Source organism: Trachemys scripta, chromosome 9 (genome assembly GCF_013100865.1).
Source record: "Trachemys scripta elegans isolate TJP31775 chromosome 9, CAS_Tse_1.0, whole genome shotgun sequence".
NCBI lineage: Eukaryota > Metazoa > Chordata > Testudines > Emydidae > Trachemys > Trachemys scripta.
The window spans coordinates 67,654,209-67,677,106 of NC_048306.1; the positions used below are offsets into that span (position 1 = coordinate 67,654,209).

Below are 22,898 nucleotides of genomic sequence, written 5' to 3' on the forward strand. Positions count from 1 at the left end.
GAGTAGAAACCTTTGTGTCTGAACTCCGTTGGCACCAATTCCACTGCTCCTAGGCCAAGGAGCCACCCTATCTCCTGCTTGAGCAGAGCTTTGTGAGAGAGGTCCCTCAGGAGGGATGGGGGCAGAGGGTGGTTGGGTGGGGGTAGAGGTAAACTGGAGGATGTAGCCCCAGGAGAGGGTGTTGAGGACCCAGCAGTCCGAGGTCAGCTGCGACTACTCAGGTAGAAAAGCACATAACCAGTTGGAGAAGGGAAGCTTCATTGTGGATTGATCCCTGGTATGAACTGGTAAGTTGCTCCCGGGCCTCCCGTCAGAACTACCTCTTTGCCCTTGGAAAGTCCAGGTTGGGGGGTAGACCGGGACAGCCTCTGCAGGTGTTTCCTATAGTACCACAACTTTTTATAAGGGGGCTCATATTTAGAGAGGATGTCCTGCGTGGGAGCCTGTTGCGGCTTAAACTTGGTCTTGGCCGGAGCTGGGACATAGAGGCCAAGAGTCTTCAGCATTGTGCGGGAATCTTTCAGGCCGTGCAATTTCAAGTCCCTCTGTTCTGCAAACGGGGCCTTGCCATTGAACAGAAGATCCAGCCCAAACAGCAGGAGCCATAATCCCTATATAGATCATGTAGCCATATCCACAGCATTTGACAGTGGCTGAAGGGTTGCCCTAGCAGCCACTGTGCCCTCCTCCCCCAGAGCCTTGAACTGCTTCTTGTCATGGTCTTAGAGGGAGCCCTCGCATTTGGGCAGAGAGCCCCACAAATTGAACTCAGACCTCCCCAGGAGGCTTGGTGGTTCGCCACCCTTAACTGGAAACTTGAGAATGAATAAACCTCTCTCCCAACTAGGTCCAGCTTCCTTGAGTCTTTATTTTTCAGAGTAGGGCCCTGCCTCCCCCTGTGGTTGACCAACTCAACCACTAGAGAGTTGGGGGCAGGATGGGTATACAGGTATTCATGCCTCTTGGTGGGGACGAAGTACTTCTGTTCCACCCTCTTAGAGATGGGGGGCAAGGAAGCCTGGGTTTACCGTAAGGCGTTCAAAATCTTTGCCACCTCTTCATGGATAGGAGAGCCACTCTGCCCAGTGCCGAGAGGATGTTGAAGAGGGAGTCTGAGGGTTCCTCCACCTCCTCGGCTTGAAGGTTGAGGCTTGATGCCACCCTTTTCAACAGTTCCTGGTGGGTCTTAGAGTCCCCCTCCGGCTATTGCTAGGGGAAAAACTTCCGGCAGTGGTGCATATGGCGAGCACACACCCCTATTGTGGAATGCACATGAGCAATCACTCGAAAAGTAATATCTAAAATGCAAATATTTAAATTCAGAAATGCTGCTGCAATCGCTAAAGGGAGTTTTAGAATGGGTGTGTCATGATTCCATTTTCCTTTACAGGCCAGATTCCCAGGCTGGACTACCTCTCTCACAATGCACCATGATCCTTTATGGGAAGGGAAGCAATTCATCATGGAAGATGCAGTCCAGCCAGGGAGCCCAGTCCATAGAGGAGAACAGAGACATGGGACATAACCAAAATATTTCAGTTTGGATTTCAGGCCTCTAGTTTTTTTGAACCAAAAAATTTAAGTTTTCACCAGTAAGCAGACATTTTGAAAAAAAATAAAAGAAAAAATGTTTTTCAGCTATAAATGGGGTTTTCAGATAAACTGTTTTGATGGAAATTTTTGACCAACCCTTTATTTTCTAGTCCAGAGGTGGCCACTCTGAGACTGAGCCAAAATTTACCAATGTACATTGCAAAAGAGCCACAGTAATATGTCAGCAGCCACCCTCCCTCACCCTCGTCTCCTCCCGTCCACCGGTAGCCCCGCTGATCAGCACCTCCCCCTCCCTCCCTGCACCTCCCAATCAGCTGTTTTGTGGCATGCAGGAGGCTCAGAGGGGGAGGGATGAGGTTATAGCAGGCTCAGGGGAGGGGGCGGGAAGGGGTGGAGTGGGAACAGGGCCTGTGGCAGAATCAGGGGTTGAGCAGTGAGCACTTGCTGGCACATTGGAAAGTTGATGCCTGTAGCTCCAGTCCCAGAGGCGGTGCCTATACAAGGAGCCGCAGATTGACTTCTGAAGAGCTGCATGTGGCTCCGGAGCCACAGGTTGGCTACCCCTGTTCTAGTCAGATCCTGGAAAAATTGGAAAGTCTCACCAGTAAGAGCAGAGCTAACTTACATTTGTGGGTATTAAAAGGGCTTAGAATTCAATTTTTCCATGTAAGCAGCTAACATACGTGAGCCTCATCTGGCTTCCCTCTGTGCCCAGGCTCCCTATTTCCATCCTTACCTTTAGGCTGAGTCTAATGGAGGAGAGACTTGCTGGCCAGGAAGGTTCACCAATGCAACAACAGAGGATCAGTTACACAACTAGGCATCTGGAGTAGCTAGACCCAGCTCCTGTAATTCAGTGCATCATGGACAGAGAGGGGGGAGGGATAGCTCAGTGGTTTGAGTATTAGCCTGTTAAACCCAGGGTTGTCAGTTCAATCCTTGAGGGGGCCATTTAGGGAACTGTGGTAAAAGTCTGCCTGGGAATTGGTCCTGCTTTGAGCAAGAGTTTGGACTAGATGACCTTCTGAGGTCCCTTCCAACCCTGATATTAAAATAATAATAGGAAAGAGGATCTGGTTCCTACTGACTTCCCCCTCAACTTTTTTGGGGGTTGTAGGCAAGGAGATCTGGCTTCTTCCAAGAGTTATCTACCATCACAGGGCAAGCAGTGGCAAGATCTTCCTCCTCCCAATATCTGTGGTGAATTAAGAGGTGAGCAAGGGAAGGGCACTCTCTTAAGAGGCAGCTCAGCTTCATTTAGGCCCTCTGGTTTATTGCCCTTAATGTACACAAAAAGAACCACACGGGAGTCAAGGTGCAGTGGCACTTGGGGCTAAGCCTACTTAGCTGCTTTGAAAGCTGTACTGACATACAGGTTTGAAAACAGGTCTGCCTCACTGCAGTATATAGGGACTAAAATTTCAGAGCACTCCTTGCCCCCTCTCTCCACCCCAGAAACACAGGTCCCTGCCAAAGAATGAGACTAGTAACAGCTTCAGAGTCAGGGAGCTACAATGGTTCTCTGATGGCCCCTTCTTACCTCCTGTGCTGAACATATCTTGGTGTGGGAGAGAACATGGCGCATGTTGGCAGAAGGGTTACAAATGCTACTGACTATGCCAGCAGTGCTTTATTAAATTTCTTGTGTTCTTCTTTAAGGGGGCTCTCAGAAGTTACAAGCTTTATTATCCATTGTCTGCAACACAGCATCAGAGCATGTAGTGCTACTTCCCTACATAGGTATGACTCTTCCGCATAAGATCTCCTGAAAATCACCACCATTTTCTAGACATAAATGATCAGATTTCCTTTATTCCTGCTATTGCAAATAAGAGGGTATCAATGTTGACAGCTTATTTTAATGAGAACCAGTCCTGATTATCTCATACTGGTGATAATTTAAATCCTGGACAGATGCAGATGTGCTTGTTATGTAGAACTGTCATTTTCTTCTACTGTTAAGTTAACATACTAGTTCACATACATTTTAAATGCTCTTAGGCTTGTGATAAACACAATGGGCTCAATTCTCCATCACTCTGCATCTTATGCAGACAGACAGTTATGCCAATGCACAATGTATGTAGGACTCAGAGAATGGGAGCATTTTATCCACACTAAGTCTCTGTTGCCTTGCACCAGAGCTAGGGTGACCAGATGTCCTGATTTTATAGGGACAGTCCCGATTTTTGGGTCTTTTTCTTATATAGGCTCCTATTACCCCCCATCCCCGTCCCGATTTTTCACACTTGCTGTCTGGTCACCCTAACCAGAGCAGACCCCATGTCACAGAGATACATTTGCTCAGAGAGGTGATATGAGGGACTCAAGAATCTGCTCTTTCCATACCTCCAGCCCCACCCCCGACTAATTACACAAAAATGCTCTCAAACAAGTAGGAAGGCAACTCAGTGATAAGCAAACCCATCAAGTGCTCTTCCTTAGAAAACTTTGCTGATACACTCTGTTCCTAAACGATATCCTCCGGGTGTTGATAATAATACTGGTTAACTTGCATCCTTTGAAGTGTGGGAAAGGACGGGGGGGGGGGGGGGGGCGGCGGAGATCTCCTCCTCAGGTGCATTTTTGAAAACACCTGCCACTAGGTGCAATTTGGGGCACTGCAAAGACAAAATATTTGCTCTTCAAACATATTTTTGAAGCCTTAGGGATAAGTCATCCACAGCAGGACTGGTTTAGCAGATTGCAGAGACACTTAGCTCCATCAGGCTAGGGGGAGGGGAAAAAAAAAAAAAAAAAAAAAAAAAAAATCAAGAAAAAACTGTCCTTTCAGTTGGTGGTAGAATTTTAACAAGTGGCTCCCAGGAGTCCTGCCCACAAATACTGACCAGCACATCGCTGTGATACCTTGGAATATGACTGTTCATAATGCACTTTATTTTTTCCTTTGTACAAAAAACAAATATAAAATTTAAATCCAATACAAAGTGAATACTAGCAATGACAAGTTTACATTACAGTAAAATAGGACGTCAATGCAACTGTGTTATCTATCAAGACATTAGTTCTTTAAAACTTTACCTCAGTGGTACATGCATTATATAAAATAAACTGCTAGAGCTTTTCATCTAGTTCCACAAAAGATACCCAATCATCAAGCCATTCAGGGGCAAAAATATTATTGAAGGGACATCTACAAACCCAAAGACATTTTCCACAGGAAAAAAAAAAAAAAAAAAAAATCAATGCTAGCAGAAATGGTTTGTTTAGTCATGCTCTTGTTAAAACCCTCCCACAAAAGCTATGCATACAATTCTTAGGACAGAAAAAGCTCAGTAAGTTTGTTAGCATAGGCAACCATTCAGTAGTTTCAAAGAATCTTTTAGACATTTTGAAAAGGTATTGTAGTTTTCAATTTGTATTTTCCCATAAAACCAGAACTACATTGACTCCTTTTTCAAAATCTAGTCACAGCTGGCTAAAAACTAGTTCTTGAGTGAAGTGAAAGAGTAGTGTACAAAAATATTTAACGGAACTAGCAAGGATGTATCAAATGAGTCTCTACTTTGCTTCTTAAAGAAAACCTTTTCCATACTCAAGGTTTGTTTATTTGTCCCATAAACAAGACTGCACCTGAGGGATAAAATAAAGACCAATATTACTACATATATCCAATTTGTAAGTATTGTAGAGTATTCACTGAAAAATACAACATTTACAGAATGTGTTCAAATAAAATCTAGGTAAGAAGGCTGTTTCACACTCCAAGAGCTTGCTTTGTTTTGGTTAGGGGAATTGTAGATTAACAAACTATTTGTTTTTAGGTGAGTTTGGAGTGCATACGAATATAGAGTCTCCCAAGGACCCTCCCATACACTTTAAGGTCAGAAGGGACCATCATAATCATCTAGTCTAGTCTGATCTCCTGTGGAGTAGGTTTTCCAGTTCTTCTGGTTTATTTTAAACGGAGTTAAAAGCACAATACAGAAGCATACTGTACTTTGTATTTGTTTTAGCAACACCTACTGGACAGCTTCAAGCTTTCCCACCTAGAAATTACAGTTTGCACATAGCCATTATACTGTATGAACTCTACTTACATGCAAAATAATACAAACATTGCTTACCTGTAGGATTGTGCCGGATGAAAAATACAAATGGTCTGTCTACTATAAACCAAGGAGGGGAGGACCTGGCTATTAAAATTGCAGCTTCCAAAGAAAGTGAAAGAAGAGGAAAAATAGGATGGAAAATTAAACAAGTCAAACATGATCACATTATAAACAGTGCAAATATAAAGTATCAAACAGATTTCCATTAGATATTTGTTTGCTCCTTTAGGCACTCCATTTCACCAACATGCACCAGTTTATCAATTGTTTTATATTACCAGTGGCAGCCTGGGTCAGCCACATGAGGCCATTTTATCCAATGCTATCTATTGCAAAGTTAGCCTTCTTATATTGCTCACCAGAACCACACAATCCATAAAAAAAAGGGACGAACTAATAATGAACATCAAAATTCAAGATTGTTCCCCTATAGGAAAACCCAGCCGCCATCTTAGAGCAGTGTTGCATAAATGCGTGCCTCTGGAACAGCACAAGGAGGCGTATTAGGAGCCAAGGATTTGGCCACTAGATTTTAAACTTGATGCTGTTCTATAGGTAGCCAGTGGAGTAAAGAGATGTATTTACAATTTGTGGAAGGCTACGTTTAACTAATTCGGTATTGACCCAAAATTCACTTAACCCCCCACCCCCAAAACTCAATGGTAAAATCCATTTGATTTTTTACTGTCCTTTCTGAGTATGCACTTCTGCTGACGTGATCTCAATTTAAGCGCTCACAAAAGATTTCCTATTTCTGATAAAATCAAATTAATTTGTTTTAGTATAGTTACTTTTAATTAAGGATTAAATTAAACCAGGGAGGGAGGGAGGGGGAGAGAGAGAAAAAACACACTACTTACTTGTTGCTGCAGAAGCTTTGGTTCCATCTTCACTAACTTCAATTTTTGCTTTTTGTAAAATATGAGATACATGAAGGCTTTCCGTTCCTGCGTGACCAAAACAAGAACAGCACTTGTGTCAACATGCAGTTATACATTTGTTATACCGTACGTAAAGCTGACTGGGACCGAGGCGGTCAGAGGGTGGGAGGAGGAACAGGGGTGTGAGTAGGAGGGTCAGGGGTACAGGCTCCTAGCGGCATTTACCTCAATCAGCTCCTGGAAGCAGCAGCATGTCTGCCCTCCAGCTCCTACGTGGAGGCGCAGCTAGGCAGCTCTGTGCACTGCCCTGTCTGCAGGCGCTGCCCCCATTGACCGCAGTTCCTGGCCAATAGGAGCTGCAGAGCTGGCGCTTAGTGTGGGGACACAGCATGCTGAGCCTCCTGGCTGCCCCTACACGTAGGGGCTGGAGTGGTGACATGCTGTTGCTTCCGGGAGCTGCACAGAACTACACCTTGGCCCCGCTGCACCGCCCACTGGACTTTTATTAGCCCAGTCAGCAGTGCTGACCGGAGCAGCCAGGGTCCCTTTTCGACTGGGTGTTCTGGTCAAAAACCAGACAGCTGACAATCCTAGCAAAGATTGAAATCACTGTGGAAGCAAGAGGACTTTGTTCTATTGTTGTTAAGATGCAGTTGCTGGATCTGACCACTACAGAAGCAGTGAATCTGATGACACCAAGCAGAGAAAGCAAACAATATGCTGCATGTAAAGAATGGATTAGCTGGACTTCTGCATGACTGTTTCTTATAACACCATAGTATATCAGTTAAATTGAGAAGTATTAACACAGGCACAATGTTGCTATTAGTTAACACAAACGTTGGCCAAAGCACAGAAAAAATTCATATTAGCATCCTAACACACTAAACAAGTCAGCTATGGCATTTGTGCATACATGCCATTTCAGTGTTTGCACATGCATGTGTATATATTAAAACAAACACATGGTGATGGACAATGTCCAAAATCAGAATCTATTGCCCTGGCTTTATTTAATGATGCAGGAATCAGTGGCACAATTCACTCACTGCTTAAGTGCATTATGTTTATGATGACAGTAATAAAATAAACGGGACAGAAAATGTCTAGGTGACTAGGGGACATATTTTACCCCAAAGAAGATGCAATACAAATCATTTTAAAAAACTACTGATATCCTTAAATTCTATGCTTATTTGGTGGTTTTAAAGGTAAAACTGAAAATTTGTAATCTGAGAGTAATTTTTTCTTAAATACAGAAATTATAGCAACACGTAACCAGGAATGCAATTTAAATTCATCCTGAGTGTCTTAAAAACTGTTAAAGTAGAACACCTTGCTTCCAATAAAATAAAGGAACAAGGGCTGACAATCTCAGTAAACTCATGTGATTAACTCAAAACAGATTAACCTGATTAAAAAAATTAATCGTGATTAATCAGTTTTACTTGCACTGCTAAACAATACCAATATACATTATAAATATTTGTTTCTACATTTTCAAATCATTCTACTGATTTACGTCACCTGAAAGTGAGACCACGCAGTCACATGGCACTGTTGTTGCCAGCATTACAAGGTATTTATGTGCCAGATATGCTATTCATTTGTATGCCCTTTCATGCTTCGACTTGTAGATTGCACTTTTATTACAGTGCAAATATTTGTAATAAAAATAATAATGTAAAGTGAGCACTCTACACTTTGTATTCTGTGTTGTAACAAAACATCCAAAAATATTTATAATAAATTTCAATTGGTATTCTGTTAATGTTTAAACAGTGTGATTAAAACTGCAATTAATCACGACTAATTTTTTTAATCATTTGATAGCCCTAAAAAGGAACTTAATCTCTTATTTCAAGTGGAGAAGTGTATATGAGATATAAATGAGTTGTGTTAACAAGCGAGGTCTTTTTGTTTTGGATGGGTTTTTTTTTTTTGGAGTAACTAATCAGAAGTCTGATGGGGACATATAATCAGAAGTCTGATGGGGACATATAATCAGAAGTCTGATGGGGACATAAAATCCATAGACACAAGACATCCAGTTTTCTTTTAGAAGTCAGTGCTCCATTGTCAGAAAGAGGAAAACGTTTATGGATCAATTATGCAGTTCAATGACCGTTCCATTTTTACTCAGCGTTACCATCAATTTGGTAGACATCCTTCCTCTCTCTCAAATCCATTGATGTAAAGTTTATAAAACATATAAATTGTAAAAGAAAAAGTGCCTCAATTACATCTTCCATTATACATCCAACATGATTTTTTTTTGTAAGCCAAAAGGAAAAATATTGAAGAATATGTAAGACTGTTACTGTGAAAATGCCTCATGACATTTTATTGGTTAACCATATGGTTAACTTTTTGTGGTTAATTTAGAAGTTTGCCTTTTGATGGAATAGTTTCAAAGCAGCAGGTTGTTTTAATAATTGCAATTGTAAAACAGTAGTTCTAGAAAATGTGAACAAAAACCAGAAGAAGAATTTAAACAAGATCACCTACTTGTTATTTTTGCAAAGTTTGCCTTTGACTGTTCAAACATATCTGTAATGCCAAGTACTTTCAGAGGCTCCTTTAAATCTGTTTCTGCTACTGCTGTGAACCTGATTGAAGCATATAAAATAGAAAAAACATAGGAATTATGACTAAAAGTTGCTTTAAGTGCTGAGAAGGACTATAGAAGAATTCCTTATTTTGGTGGTTGAGGGGGAGAAGAGACTGGAAGATATTAGTACTCACTTGGGTAAAATAACTTGCACTCTCTTTTGTATCATGGTTGTCATCCAGCTCTGTATTGTTTTTGTGCTGATGTGAGGAATGATGGCAGAGAGAGGGGTAGTGCTTTCTGTAGGCAGAGCAATCAACATACTGATGCTTTCGCCATGGTAAGGCAATTCAATTATGTTATACCACAAGTCATTTGGGGTACTTGTTGTGCCTAAGGAGAGGGAGAGAGAAAGAGAAGCCATAATTCTCAAACAGTTAAAAGCCTTCAACCTCTGATATTAGAAGCAGTAGTGAGTAAAAATGTTAAACCTATTGGCAAAGCTATACTATTGTAACTGTAAAGTCTCGATATCACAGTTGGGTTGCCATCTTCCAGTAGAGTTCACTTACATAACAAGCAGGAGCAGGGCCGGCTCTAACTTTTTTGCCGCCGCAGGCAAAAAAGAAGAGCACCGCCCCGCCGTAACCCCCCCTCCCCTGCAAGTGCCACCGAAATCCCCGCCCCCAGCACCATGCAACCCGAAGCCCCCCCTTCCAAGCGCCACGCCAGCCCCCGCCCCCGCAAACCCCCACTTCCCCTCCAAGCACCACGCCGCCCGAAGCCCGCCCACTTCCCCTCCAAGCACCACGCCGCCTGAAGCCCCCACTTCCCCTCCGAGCACCACGCCGCCCCTCCAAACACCGCCGAATACAATAAAGTAAATAAATAAATAAAAATAAAAAATTGAGCACCGCCCTGCCCCAAGATGCTGCCCCAAGCACGTGCTTGGTCGGCTGGTGCCTGGAGCCGGCCCTGAGCAGGAGTCTATATGTTACATTTCGATAATGCAATGCAGATAGCGCCAAAAAAAAAAAAAAAAAAAAAAAAAAATCTACTCTATGGCATCTCAGATTTGTTTCTACAAGTTACATGAATATTACTTGGTGGGTTGTTGGAGTTCCTTTGAAAATATAAAATAGCCATGCTGCAGACTGCTTCAGAGTGTCATCAGCATCTATTGAAACAGTAGGGGGTGGGAGACATGATGGAAATAAAAGACTGTCCAAAAGAGAGCAAGAGATTCCTTTTGTAAAACAGACTCTTTTCCTTTAAGGACTATGGTACACTGGGGATCAGAAATGGTCTTTAACAGTCTCTGCAAACTGCCACACCATCTGCCTTTAAACTCCATTGAATCTTGTGCTGCTTCTAAACTGTGAGTAAAAGAGCCTACTGCTACAGTTCACCGAGGAGACTCCCCTGGAAACAGTAAGGTAGGCAAGTAAAGGAGACAGGCAACTATAAGAACAGAGGGCAGCAAAATAGAAGAGCTTAAGAACTTAGATACTGCCCTGGAAAGGACTGCCAGCAGTTGTAAACACATGATGAACAACAGATTGTAGCAGGCCATTTGCTATCTGTAATGTGCAGGACCATATTCAGTGGGTAAAGAAACATGGGGTCTCATCCAAAGGCCACTAAAGTCAATAGGGGTCTTTCCATTATTTTTAAAAGATGCAAAATCCTATCAGTGTTTTAAAAGACAGTTTTCAGTATGAGAACATTCAAAGGATTATTGGATTTTTTTGTCCAATGTGATGCTACTTTAGCAGCAGTTTATTGTGGCTAGACATAAATCCAATGGTAGAAACTTCTGCTGCAAGTGACCGTGGTGCATCCTATAAAATAGATTTCAGCCATACTGAATAAAACTTTCCAGCATAAACACCTACATCCAAATTATTTATTGATTTTATTTTATTTAAATTATGCTAGTTTTCAAACTGCTGCTGGTAATCAACCAGGGACCATAACTATTCCAGTTAAAGACCATAATTACATCAGTAGCATACCACTTGGAAACAAACAAAACCAGACTATAGGGTTACCATACGTCCGGATTTTCCCGGACACGTCTGGCTTTTTGGGGCTCAAATCCCCGTCCGGAGGGAAATCCCAAAAAGCCGGACATGTCCGGGAAAATAGGGAGGGCTCGGCGGTGCTCGGCCGGGGCTGGGGCCGGCGGTGCTCGGCAGGAGCTGGGGGCGCGGGGCCGGGCCAAGCCAGGCGAGAGATGCTGGGGCCAGAGCCTCTTGGCCTGGGCCGGCCGGCCGCCGGAGGGAGCCACTCAGCCAGGGGGGCCGGACTGGGCCGTGCTGCACCCCGCCCCAGCTTACCTGCTGCCTCCCTGTTTCAGGCTTCCCATGAACATTTGATTCGCGGGGGGGGGGGGGGGGGGGGGGGGGGAGGGGGAGGAGGGGGTGGAGCATTCAGGGGAGGGGGCAGAGTTGGGGCGGGGTGGGGCCGGGCCCCCATGGAGTGTCCTCCTTTTTAAAAATTAAAAGATGGTAACCCTACCAGACTATCTTCTTGCTTGTTCTGTTATGGGATAGGAGGACATGAAACTGAAAGTACTATGGAAAAAGACTAACAGGGCTAATGAAAAGCACAACAGGCTTGTTTACCAGTTGGAAAAGAAAGTAGAAAAAAAAAATCTAGCTACTTTAATGGATCTTGATCAATAAAAATTATATATGGAGACAGAAAGAAAAGAAAATAAGTGGTCAAAAAGGCGAAGGGAGCTGAAAGCCATTTTATATGTTCCAGGACACCATTTCTCTGGGAAATGGACTAAAGTCTTCCTTATTTATTTTATTGTTAACAGAAAAAAGGAAGAAGTTAACAAATTAAGTTAATCACAAGCTTGTTTGACAATAATGTCTCTTCTCACAAAAAGGAAGCAATAAAGACACCCTGAAATTTATTCAAGAGTAAAGAGATTTGCACAGATAGCTCCTATTGCTGGTAAAGCACTACACACCATTATAGGCCTCCAGCCAGCTCAGCTCATGCTAAAATTCTCAAAAGCCCCCTTTAACTATCAAGGCACTAATTGGTGCTCTAACAAACATCCCAGGTGTCAGTCATGGAGAATTTCAGCTAGCAGTTTATCTACCAATGTCCCATGTCACAGGATTGCATTGCAACTTGAAGATCCATTAGCAATCTGAGAGTCTCTCTTATGTCTAATTACTAGCATTTTATTTTGAAAGCTAATTATTTTCTTTACTTTTCTGGAGACACAGCGGAGGCTGATAGACTCTAATAGGTTTGTTTCCTAATCAAAGAGATTATTTTTTGTGACGGGGAATCCCTTATGAACTAGAATTCTTACTATCATCAGCTGGGTGGACAGCATACTGCCTATATATCTAGCTGAAAAGCACTTATTTGTAAGACTATGAAGGAAACTCTTCCCTCAGTGTTATGCTCTAGGCATTTAGATTCTGTTTTAACATTGTCTTGAGTGGACAGTCCCTTTATAGGGCTGCTAACGTGGTAATATTTAAAAACCAGACACACCAGTAGAAGTGGCAGAACCTCCCCCGCCCCACCTCTTCTCCCCAAGGCTCCCCCGCATTCACTCTTCTTCCCACATCTCCCCATCATTTGCTGCTTTCCCCCCTTTTACCTCCTGCTCCCTCTCCCTAGATCAGGAGGGACTCGCAGAGCCGGGGCTGGGAACTGCAGCCATCCGATGCAGGTAGGATAGCATTACCATATTTTAAGTGTCCAAAAAGAGGACACTCCACAAGGCCCCGGCCCCGCCCCAATTCCGCTGCTTCCCACGAACATTTGATTCACTGGAAGCCTGAAGCAGGCAGGCAGAGGCAAGCTGGGGCTGGGGCAGGGGGGCGCGAGGAGATGCGGCCCAGTCCAGGCCCTCCCGGCCGAGCAGCTCCCTCCAGTGGCTGGCCAGCCCAGGCCAAGAGGCTCTGGCCCCAGCGTCTCCCGCCTGGCTTGGCTCGGGCCCGGGTCCTGCTGGCCCCTCCCTCCCTCCCTGTTTTCCCGGACCTGTCCGGCTTTTTGGGATTTCCTCCTGGATGGGGATTTGAGGCCCAAAAAGCCGGACATGTCCAGGAAAATCCGGACGTATGGTAACCCTAAGGTAGGAGGCAGCCCCAGCTGAGCAGGGGTTGGCACAGGTAATGACCCAGTGCCTCCCCCACCCTCTGTAACCGGACTTTGGGTGGCCGGGCAGTATTGCTGACTGGACACTCAGTCAAGTCCCTTTTTCAACTGGACTTTCCAGTCAAAAACCGGGCAGCTGGCTACCCTAATTGAATAGGGTCCCTCTTCCCACTCCACCCTTTTTTCAGTTAATATCATGGCTTTTTAGACAAGTGCCAAAAGAACAAGTTGCATTAATTTGAGCATTGGCCTGCTAAACCCAGGGTTGTGAATTCAATCCCTGAGGGGGCCATTTAGGGAACTGGGGTAAAAATTTGTCTGGGGATTGGTCCTGCTTTGAGCAGGGGGTTGGATTAGATGACCTCCTGAGGTCCCTTCCAATCCTGATATTCTATGATTAAACCAGACTTAAAAGGAGTCTCTCAGATGAGAAGAGCTGATCTATCTGCACAGATCACAAGTGCCAGAGATTGATATTTGGGACAGAGTCACTACACAGCAGCAACATTTCACTACACTTCCTACTCTGCATCAAAATCCACATCTGCCAGCCCAAATTGATGAGGGATTTCTGTACCAGAAAATTAACCTTGTTAGCAGAGCCCTGCAGCCTTAAGACTGCTTGCCTGAAATCAGCTCATTACGGAGATGGTTGAAGGGAGCTGTTAGCTTACCTCTTTTTCCAGCTCACCTCCTTTTCCAGTTCAACTAAAGAAAATGTTTTCTGTCTGATTAGCTCCTTTACATTAGGCTTGCAGTTCTCAAACTAGTGCTGCGCAGACAGCCTGGTGATTACATGTTGCCAGGTTCCCTCATTCACAATGGCTAAATTACATTTAAAAACAGCAACACACACTTTACTTTCACATACTACGTTTCCATGCAAACAGTTGCTGTAGTTGCCATAGAATGCTGTGATCTTCAGAGCTACAAATGGGAGTGGAGGTGTCTACAAGATGTTTTTGCTCTAACATGCTTCTCACACTACTAAGAAATCTGAGAACCTGTGCATTCAACTGTATTAAGATACCTAACCTGAAATAGGAGTTTCAATTCCACAACAGGAAACTTAATACTTTCCATCTAAAGGCCTTGAAAATAATGGCCTTGGTTCTAATCACAGTTATGACAATGTAATAAAAGAGTTACTCCCTATTTACACCAGATTCAGACCCTATGAATTTTAGGGCAATATAAGAATGGTAAGCAAGACCTGACCATGATGTGTGGTCCTTTGCTGAAGTATAGATCCTAAATATTTCAATACGTGATTTTCATTCACACCCCTCAAGTTTTATCTGTCTAAAACATTTAATTTTTGCTTTAATGTGTAAAGATTTTCAGGACATGGCCAAGGTACAAAATAGTTTCATATTTTTTAAACCACAGAGTGATCGATTTGTAAGCTCCTATGTTGGCTAAACTAGCACATTTTTAATACTGATCACTTACAACAGAAAAAATGGAGGCAATAAATTTATGTTTGCCTTCTTGGCTAGCTGGTGGTACATTCCTTTACCAGTAACATCATTTTTTTCAGATTTATTTCTAAATGTATTCCTTGTAACCATGTTTAGTGCATATGAAAGCAAGTTACAAATAGCACTTGTCTAATCTTAGAACACAGGCAGAAAACATGCACACACTCTTATAAAAATGCTGCCAATGCATTGTGAGCCTGACCAGCAAAACCCATTTCAGTACTGAACTCTTGAGTAGAGGCTGCCAGTCATGTGGGCGTCTGTTCTGGTTTTGTGACAGGCACAAACAGAAATTAGGCTGAACCCAGTGAACTCCTTTTCACTTGCAACTCAATTTAGAATTTAAATGCTGGCCTCCTGAGGTAAACAACTAGTATACTAACCCTGAGCTACTCAGTCCCTTGGTTCAATGGTTATTGTCTGCAAAACTGTTTCCAGCAGTCTACTACTTCAGAATCTAAAGTGAATTTAAGCATACTTTGTGTACACTTCTTATGGCCTGCTATTAAAGAAAAAACTCTGTATTTTAATTTTTATTTGCTGATTTTTAAAGCATATTCCTTCCCACAATATATGGGTAAAATACAATATAAAAACAAAGTAATTCTAAGTTTTTCTGCTTTGGATAGGTTTTTGATTAAGGACAGAACACATTTTATTTCTTCTTATCTATTTGGCCAAAGGTTTTGAACAGGAGCATCTAAAACAATGCTCCTAAATAAAAGTCACCCGATTTCCAGAGGTGCTGACTATTCACAGTTCTCAATGTTTCATCCAGATTAGATACGAGTTTGAAAAGTTTTCCCACTTAACAGTACCTGTCAACACAAATATCTACCCATAAACAGGAATGCTATGTATCCCCCCCTCCCCCAAACACACACATTAACCTTCTTTCCTACACTTTGAAAGGAGTACAGTGCAAAAAGTTTTGCGTTTCATTTACAAGAAACTAGCTCTTGAGCTTACCACAGCGGAACAGAGACAACTGGGCCAGCATAGGTACTTGGTAAGTCTTCCCATCAGCTCCATTAAATGTGCGTTTCTTCGTATTTTCAGGTTGAAAACGTGATTTCCATAAACCCTTGAAATACACTGCATTTACCAGCACTAGCCTGGTCAAATCACCATCAATAATGTCTGGAGATAAGAGATTATCAATCATACCTGAAAATAAAATAAAAAAGGAAGGGGGAAAATTGAGCTTTTTCTGTTGCAATGTAAGCCAGCTGGTCATGATGAAACAGAAGAGCCAATGTACTTTGTAATTCACTAGGTAGCATTCATTCTGAATTGGAGCAAAGATGGCTGCTAACTCCAGCTTGAAGAATTATGGTTCTGCTCATTTCAAGGCCCGCTGACATCAGTGGAGTCATTTTACTGAGTACAGTGGCAGCTGTATTAGGACCTTAGTCTTCACTGGTGAGGGAACACTCTAGCACCCATCTAAGAGTTGTGTTCAGGCAAGGCCTTATTTAGCAACATTTGTGGTGTTTAGTTTAGTAAACGATTAAGGCTGAATCAGCCACAGCCTGGAAATGAAAAGTTAAAAGGAAAAATCTCCAGTACTTGTTGCCACCCATACATTGCCTTCACCACAATCAATGACACTGCGAGCATCGCCAGGATGTCACTTTCATCTCCCAACAGATACCAAGATGCAATACAAGCTAATTATGCTGTAATGCAAAACCTGAACTCTGGCCTCAGCAATATGTGGATAATTTTGAATAGTGGGAGTGTTTGGTTTTGCAGTTTTTCTTTGTTTATGAAAATAACATCACTGGAATTAGCTTCACGGAAGTGTCTCTTAAAGGACAATAGATACCATGCATCTCCAAGTAGTTAGACAAGGTGCACCCAAGTGAATTTATCCCTTGTGTGTATGTATATATTTTTTAAGATGAGATGCAGTGTCTTCCCACCACTTTTTAAAAACTTTACACCCCCTCTCAACTTTAGTGTCTAAGTGTTTAACTCAGTTACACACAAAAATCAACAATACCTACCCCTTGTTTCATTTTTCACCCACTGGTTAATGGAATTGCATGCTGCATTTTGGTCCTCGAAATCCACAGTCTTGACACTGCACTGAAACACCTCTTTGTTTCTTGTAACAAAAGGCACTTCCATTTTAAAGCCACTCTTTGCAAACACTGCATTAGCAACTGTCACAATGTCTTTATTCTTCTTTGAGACTATGGCCTTGTTTATCTTCTTTAATACTTTACCAACTCCTAGTTAGAAATAACAGCAAATTTACTTAGAAAGGAAAATGAAAGACGTTTTAAAGGAGTTAACTTGTATCAATAATTACTGACATCCAAACACACACACACACACACACACACACACACAAACAAACGTGATGGGGGTAAAGAAAGAATACCAATGGCATTGACAGACATTCTTCAACACTCATCTGAGCAACAGGATCTCTGACTCATCTGAAGGACACTACTTTACAGTGAAGAATTTGGCTCTTTGTCTAATCCTTGTACTGTACATCCAAGTCCTGGTGTAGTATATTAATCAATAACTTTCTGGCATGGACAATATAGTTAAAATGTTTGTACCTATTCTAGAATAAACAAACAATCTAGATAAACTGTCATCAGTTATACTAGAGAGCCACAACATAAATTAGGCTGTAATATCCTGACCCTACGTTGACATGTTTACAGCACTGCAACTTAACACGATACTACAATGTTATTTTGTGGGTGTGAGTCCTCATCTTCCCAGCAGCTACAACTGAATAAGGATATTCATTCTGGCCACTCAGAGTAGAAGGACTGTAGGCACAGGAATAAGGGTAGTTCCCAAGAGGCAGAAGTCATGGGGGAAGGAGGGACTAAGACCATAAACTGAAAAACTAAGGTTGTCATTTTTGATCCCTCCATTCCATTCAGTAAGGAATAGGATGGGATATAAAAAAGTTTTCTGGAAACTGTGCTAACCAAAAAAGAGAGAGAGACACCTTTGGAAAGTTTCTGGAACAAACTAAAATCAAATCTGAAGACTAGGCTACATTAGTAAGGAAATTCAGTATTAGACTCCAGCATCTAATTGGAAGTAGAGTACTTATCCAAGGGTATCAACTATTAATAGGTTGCAATATGCTCCATAAAAGTCTCTAGTATATGAAAGGGTAGCCATGCCCTTAGAGCAGCACAGGAAAACTACTACATTGGTCACACCTCAGTTCTCCCTGTCATTAATGCTTCTAAACAAGACAAAAAAGGAGCTGAGAAGGGAAAAAAAGAAAGCAAAAGATTCAAAAACGACCATTTCGGCTCCATGTAGGAGAAGTCCTCAATAGTTGGGCCTCCTGGTTAAATTACTGTGAATCCTTTAGTAAGATAGATCACATGATGTCCATGTGTTCACCGTCTTCAATATTATGGGCATATTCTTTTGGTGAGCATACCATAACAGATGTTTTCAAGCTAGTCTGTGGCCCACTAGTCCTCCACTGAACATTTGTTGGTGGTCTAGGGAGAGCTGGCTGCTCACATGGTACTGGCTCTCCTCCTTGCTTCCAGCTGCTAAATTGCATTAAAGGATAGCTTTAAATGCTTTAAATATTTCCCTAGAGTTACCTTTCCAAGTAAGCAACTTTTGTAGCTGTCACAGGGTTATTAGGCAATCATGAACAAGAGAAGAGGAGGTCCATGCAAACATAAAAAAAGGTGGTGGTCCATGAGAAACTTGATATTAAGATATGGGTCACTACAGAAAAGTTTGAGAACCTGTCTCGTGTCTAGGATTGTTAGACTAACTAATTCAAACCAAATAAATTCACTTAGTTTCAATGCTTCAAAATTCTTGCAGATAGCTATGTTTAGAAAACTCAGATGCTTTTAAAGTCAAGATTATCCCATAAAAGGATTTGAATCTTCAACATTTGGATATTTTACTAAGCAAAAATAAATCATTTAGCTGCACCTTAAACAGAAAACTGCACAGCAAAGCAATTAAGGATGGGACAGTGTGTTACAGGAAACATCAACATCGCTCATTCTTTATAGGTCTGAAGATGTACTCACCTTTTGGAAGGTTTCACATTTCATAAACACAGTTCCTTTAAGATTCTGTAAGTGCCAGCATTCTGTGCTGTTAAGCCTCACTGGCATGCTAAGAAGCAGCAAGTACTCTCACCCTACTCTCTAGAGGAAAGGCACTGGTAGAGGAATAATAGGGATTCATGCCAACGTCAGGAACAGAGACTGAAAAAGGGGTGTTTGAATAGAATAAAGGCCCGGGAAAGGCTAGAGAGTCTGGGATCTTGACAGAGGAAACTGAAGCAAAGCCAAAAACGCATCAAAAGATCCAAAAAAGAGAGCCCTCCGACTAAATGGGGTCAGAGACCTATAAGAAACTAAATATAAAAATATTTTATTGCCCAATAATTTCTGAAATCTTGAATTAAAGGCTGTTTTAGTACAACAGGAATAGAGACATTGCAATCTACCCATACTATGCTGGCACTGGACCTCAACTTTGTGCTGCAGAGATTACCTCATGCCGACCCTACACCCTCTCGGTTCCTTCTTGCCAGTAACTCTGACAGAGGGGTAGGAGGGCAGGTAATGGAATGGACACAAGGAACACATCTCGAAGAACAATAGTTACGAAAGATAGGTACCAGTTTTTTTTTTTCCTTCGAGTGCTTGCTCATGTCCATTCCATTCTAGGTGGCTCAAAAGCAGTATCTATGGAGGTGGGCTCGGAGTTCACAGTTTCACGACTTGCAGTACTGCCCTATTGAAGCCAGCATCATCCCAGGCTTGCTGGTTAAGTGCATAGTGGGAAGTAAACATATGGATGGATGACCAGGTGGCCGCCCTGCAGATGTTCTGGATAGGCACCTGGGCCAGAAAAGCTGCCGAAGAGGCCTGCGCCCTGGTCAAGTGGGTAGTGACAATCGCCAGGGGCGGCACCTTCACTTGATCATAGCAGAAGCGAATGCAGGTGGTGATCCAAGAAGAAATTCTTTGGGCGGATACAGGGTGTCCTTTCATCCTGTCGGCCACTGCGACGAACAACTGGGTAGACTTACGGAATGGCTTGGTCCTGTTGATGTAGAAGGCTAGAGCCCTCCTAACGTCCAAGGCATGCAGTCTACGCTCCTCCTCAGACTTATGTGGCTTTGAAAAGAAGACCGGTAAGTAAATGTCCTGGCTTGAATGAAACTGAGACCACCTTGGGCAGAAAAGCCGGATGCGGTCTTAACTGTATCTTGTCCTTGTAGAAGTCCATATAGGGTGGTTCCGAGGTGAGCACCTGAATCTCCAAGACTTGACGGGCTGAAGTCACTGTGACCAGGAATGCAACCTTCCAGGACAGGAGATGGAGAGAACAGGAAGCCACTGGCTCAAAAGGAGGACCCGTAAGCCACGACAGCACCAGGTTCAAGTCCCACAGAGGAACAGGGTCCTTGACATGCAGGTAGAGGTGCTCAAGGCCCTTGAGGAATCTGGCCGTCTGGGAGATCCTCTAGGATCAACCAATTGGTGACCACTGATGTACAGATTAGATAGAACAAAGGTCTATGAAGAACTGCTAACACTCTGGAGAATGGCAAGACGAGGCACTCCAACCTCACAGGCAGTAAGAAGGAACTAAGAGGTCATAGGGTTGGCACTGCTTAATATACCGATGCATGGGCGTGGCACGCAAGGGGGCACCACAGCCGGCCCTATGGATACTGCTAAGGCAAAAGTCTCTGACAACTGTGCTTGTGGGCACGCACACACCTAGAATGGAATCGACATGAGCAAGCACTCTAAGAAGAAATAATTTTCTGCTGGATCAGTCGTAATTGTAGATCAATAGTAGAATTTTTAAATGGTTTGCCAGTCACTTCCCCAGTGGTCAGGGGTCAATAATACACACCAATCTTAGTTCCAGTCCTGGTACAGGCAATCTAAATTCGGGAGGATCTTTTGGGTCAGGAAGTCATAACAGGCTACAGACGTTTAGGTGAACCTAGAGAGCTCTCTACACATCACCAATTCTGGAGTCTCTGGTGCTCCCAAGCACATCAGGATCAAATGTGTCTTTCAAGAGATGCTTAAGCTGCAGGTAATGCCATGTAGCTGGACCAAGTAGATTGTATTGTTGTTGGAGGAGTGCTTGGAATGGCAGAAACTGATTTTCTGAGATCGAGAGACCCAAATTATCCCTATATCTTTCTACACCCTCCACATAAATAGTTTATAGGTCACCTCAAAGAATGGCACCAATGTCAGTGAGAAGGGATAAAATTTGAATTTTCTAGCTAAACTGGGTCCATGTTTATCTGGTAGCCTATATTGTAGGGGACATTTTTATGACGTATGGCCTTCTCTTAGTGCTGACCATACTTTGCATCACAAGCCAGTTTTAGTAAACAATGTAGCACAATTTGAAAAACCTCCCATTAAAATATATTGTCCTTCCAGCCTTAAAAGTTTATGCAGGTTTTTTATTAAGTGATTCATAATAACAGATAAAAACTGACCATTTACGCTGTATCTCATCACAGTTGTCAGCTGCTTCTTTGTCTTGCCATCAGCACCCAGCTGAAGTATTCCCAGTACAGATGCAATCCCATGTGGAGAAACCACAATATTCTCCTGAGGTCTAGCTTTGACTATCTGATTGAAAACTTGGATTCCAATGTCAGAGCCTAGTTCCTCAAGAGATAAAGGATTGAACTGGGACCACACGGATGTTAAAGTCACGGCGGTAAAAAGGAGAAGGAAGTGCCAGTTCATGATTTCTAAACAAAAATAACCTAAAGGAGACAAAAAATAATAAACCAAAAAAAGTTAGACCACTTTCATGAGCATAAAAATTCTCTGCTACACTTACACGTTAACATTATCTAAATGCAGTGAAGTTGTAACTGTCTCTCTAACATTAGAGAAAGTCAGGCATATGTAGTGGATGTTTTGTGCAAACTTCCCATAGCTTTGCCAATAAGCCTCAAACCTCAAGTTCAGTACCCCTACCATTCCTGCCAGAAGCAGAGAGAATGACAATTGTGCTGAATATATGGTTATTTTATGATGTAGTCTAAGTCTTAGTGGAGTTTTACCTAAGTCCAAGTTCAGTTATTTGCCTCTTAACTGACTCTGAACCCGGTTTTAAGACATCAAACTATCACAACACTCATACAATTGGATTTAGAGTTCAGTACTTCTGATTAAGGCAAGTACACCCAGGGCCGGCTCTAGCGTTTTTGCCGCCCCAAGCAGCAAAAACACAAAAACAAAACAAAAAAAAACCCGCGATCGCAATCGGTGGCAGCTCTACCGCCATTTCATTCTACGGCGGCAATTCGGCAGCAGGTCCTTTGCTCCGAGAGGGAGTGACAGCCCCACCGCCGAATGACTGGACATGCCCCTTCCCCCCCCTTCATTGGCCACCCCAGGCACCTGCTTGCTACGCTGGTGCCTGGAGCTGGCCCAGAGTACACCATAACATCTTCACAAGGATAGTTGATGCACTTGTGCACACAACAGTCAATTATCCATCAAAAGCAGAGATGCATGTATGCACACATGAGGAGGAGGAGGAGGAGAAGGAGTGATTTGAAAACAGATTTCACACCTATAGTTAACTATGAAATACAGTAGTCCAAGTTACTTTAAATTTGTATTGGTTTAGGCATAATTGGCATTTTTCACAGAGAAAAAAGAGATTAGTAATATTTGCTAACTTCTCAAAAGCTGGAATTGGGTTTTTAGTTTTTCCAAATATGATTTTCTACCAAGAGTCACCGAGTTACAGCTTATAGTAAAGCATAACTGCATTTCAATGGTTCTGTATTAAATATTACCTAGATTTTATAGAGCAGTTTTTATTTGTAGATCTCAAAATGGTTTACAAAAGGATACCAGTATCATCAATCCCACTTTACAGACAGAGAAATGAATAGGGTTACCATATTTCAGCAAGCAAAAAAGAGGACGGGAGGAGCCCCGCTCTAGCCCCGCCCCTGCCCTGCCCTAGCCCCGCCCCTGCCCCTCCCACTTCCCGCCCCCCCCAGAACCCCCAACCCTCCCCCCGTTCCTTGTCCCCTGACTGCCCCCTCCTGGGACCCCTGCCCCTAACTGCCCCCCAGGACTCCACCCCCTATCTAAGCCTCCCTGCCTCTTGTCCCCTGACTGCCCCAACCCTTATCCACACCCCCACCCCCAGACAGACCCCTGGGACTCCCACGCCCCATCCAACC

General features: G+C 43.0%; 1 protein-coding gene across 1 annotated transcript in view; it reads right to left on the minus strand.

Moving 5' to 3' along the window:
• Window positions 1-4,419: 4,419 nt before the first annotated feature.
• The window catches only part of SERPINE2 (serpin family E member 2), a 39,817-nt gene continuing 21,338 nt past the window's right edge, over window positions 4,420-22,898 (minus strand). The window contains exons 2-9 of the mRNA XM_034781904.1: window positions 21,180-21,455; window positions 16,684-16,911; window positions 15,644-15,841; window positions 9,254-9,452; window positions 9,017-9,117; window positions 6,488-6,574; window positions 5,643-5,726; window positions 4,420-5,148 (exon numbers count right to left, since the gene is read on the minus strand). Of these exons, the coding sequence (XP_034637795.1) occupies window positions 5,111-5,148; window positions 5,643-5,726; window positions 6,488-6,574; window positions 9,017-9,117; window positions 9,254-9,452; window positions 15,644-15,841; window positions 16,684-16,911; window positions 21,180-21,435 (1,191 nt within the window). The 5' untranslated portion in view covers window positions 21,436-21,455 and the 3' untranslated portion in view covers window positions 4,420-5,110. The remainder of the gene's footprint in view (window positions 5,149-5,642; window positions 5,727-6,487; window positions 6,575-9,016; window positions 9,118-9,253; window positions 9,453-15,643; window positions 15,842-16,683; window positions 16,912-21,179; window positions 21,456-22,898) is intronic.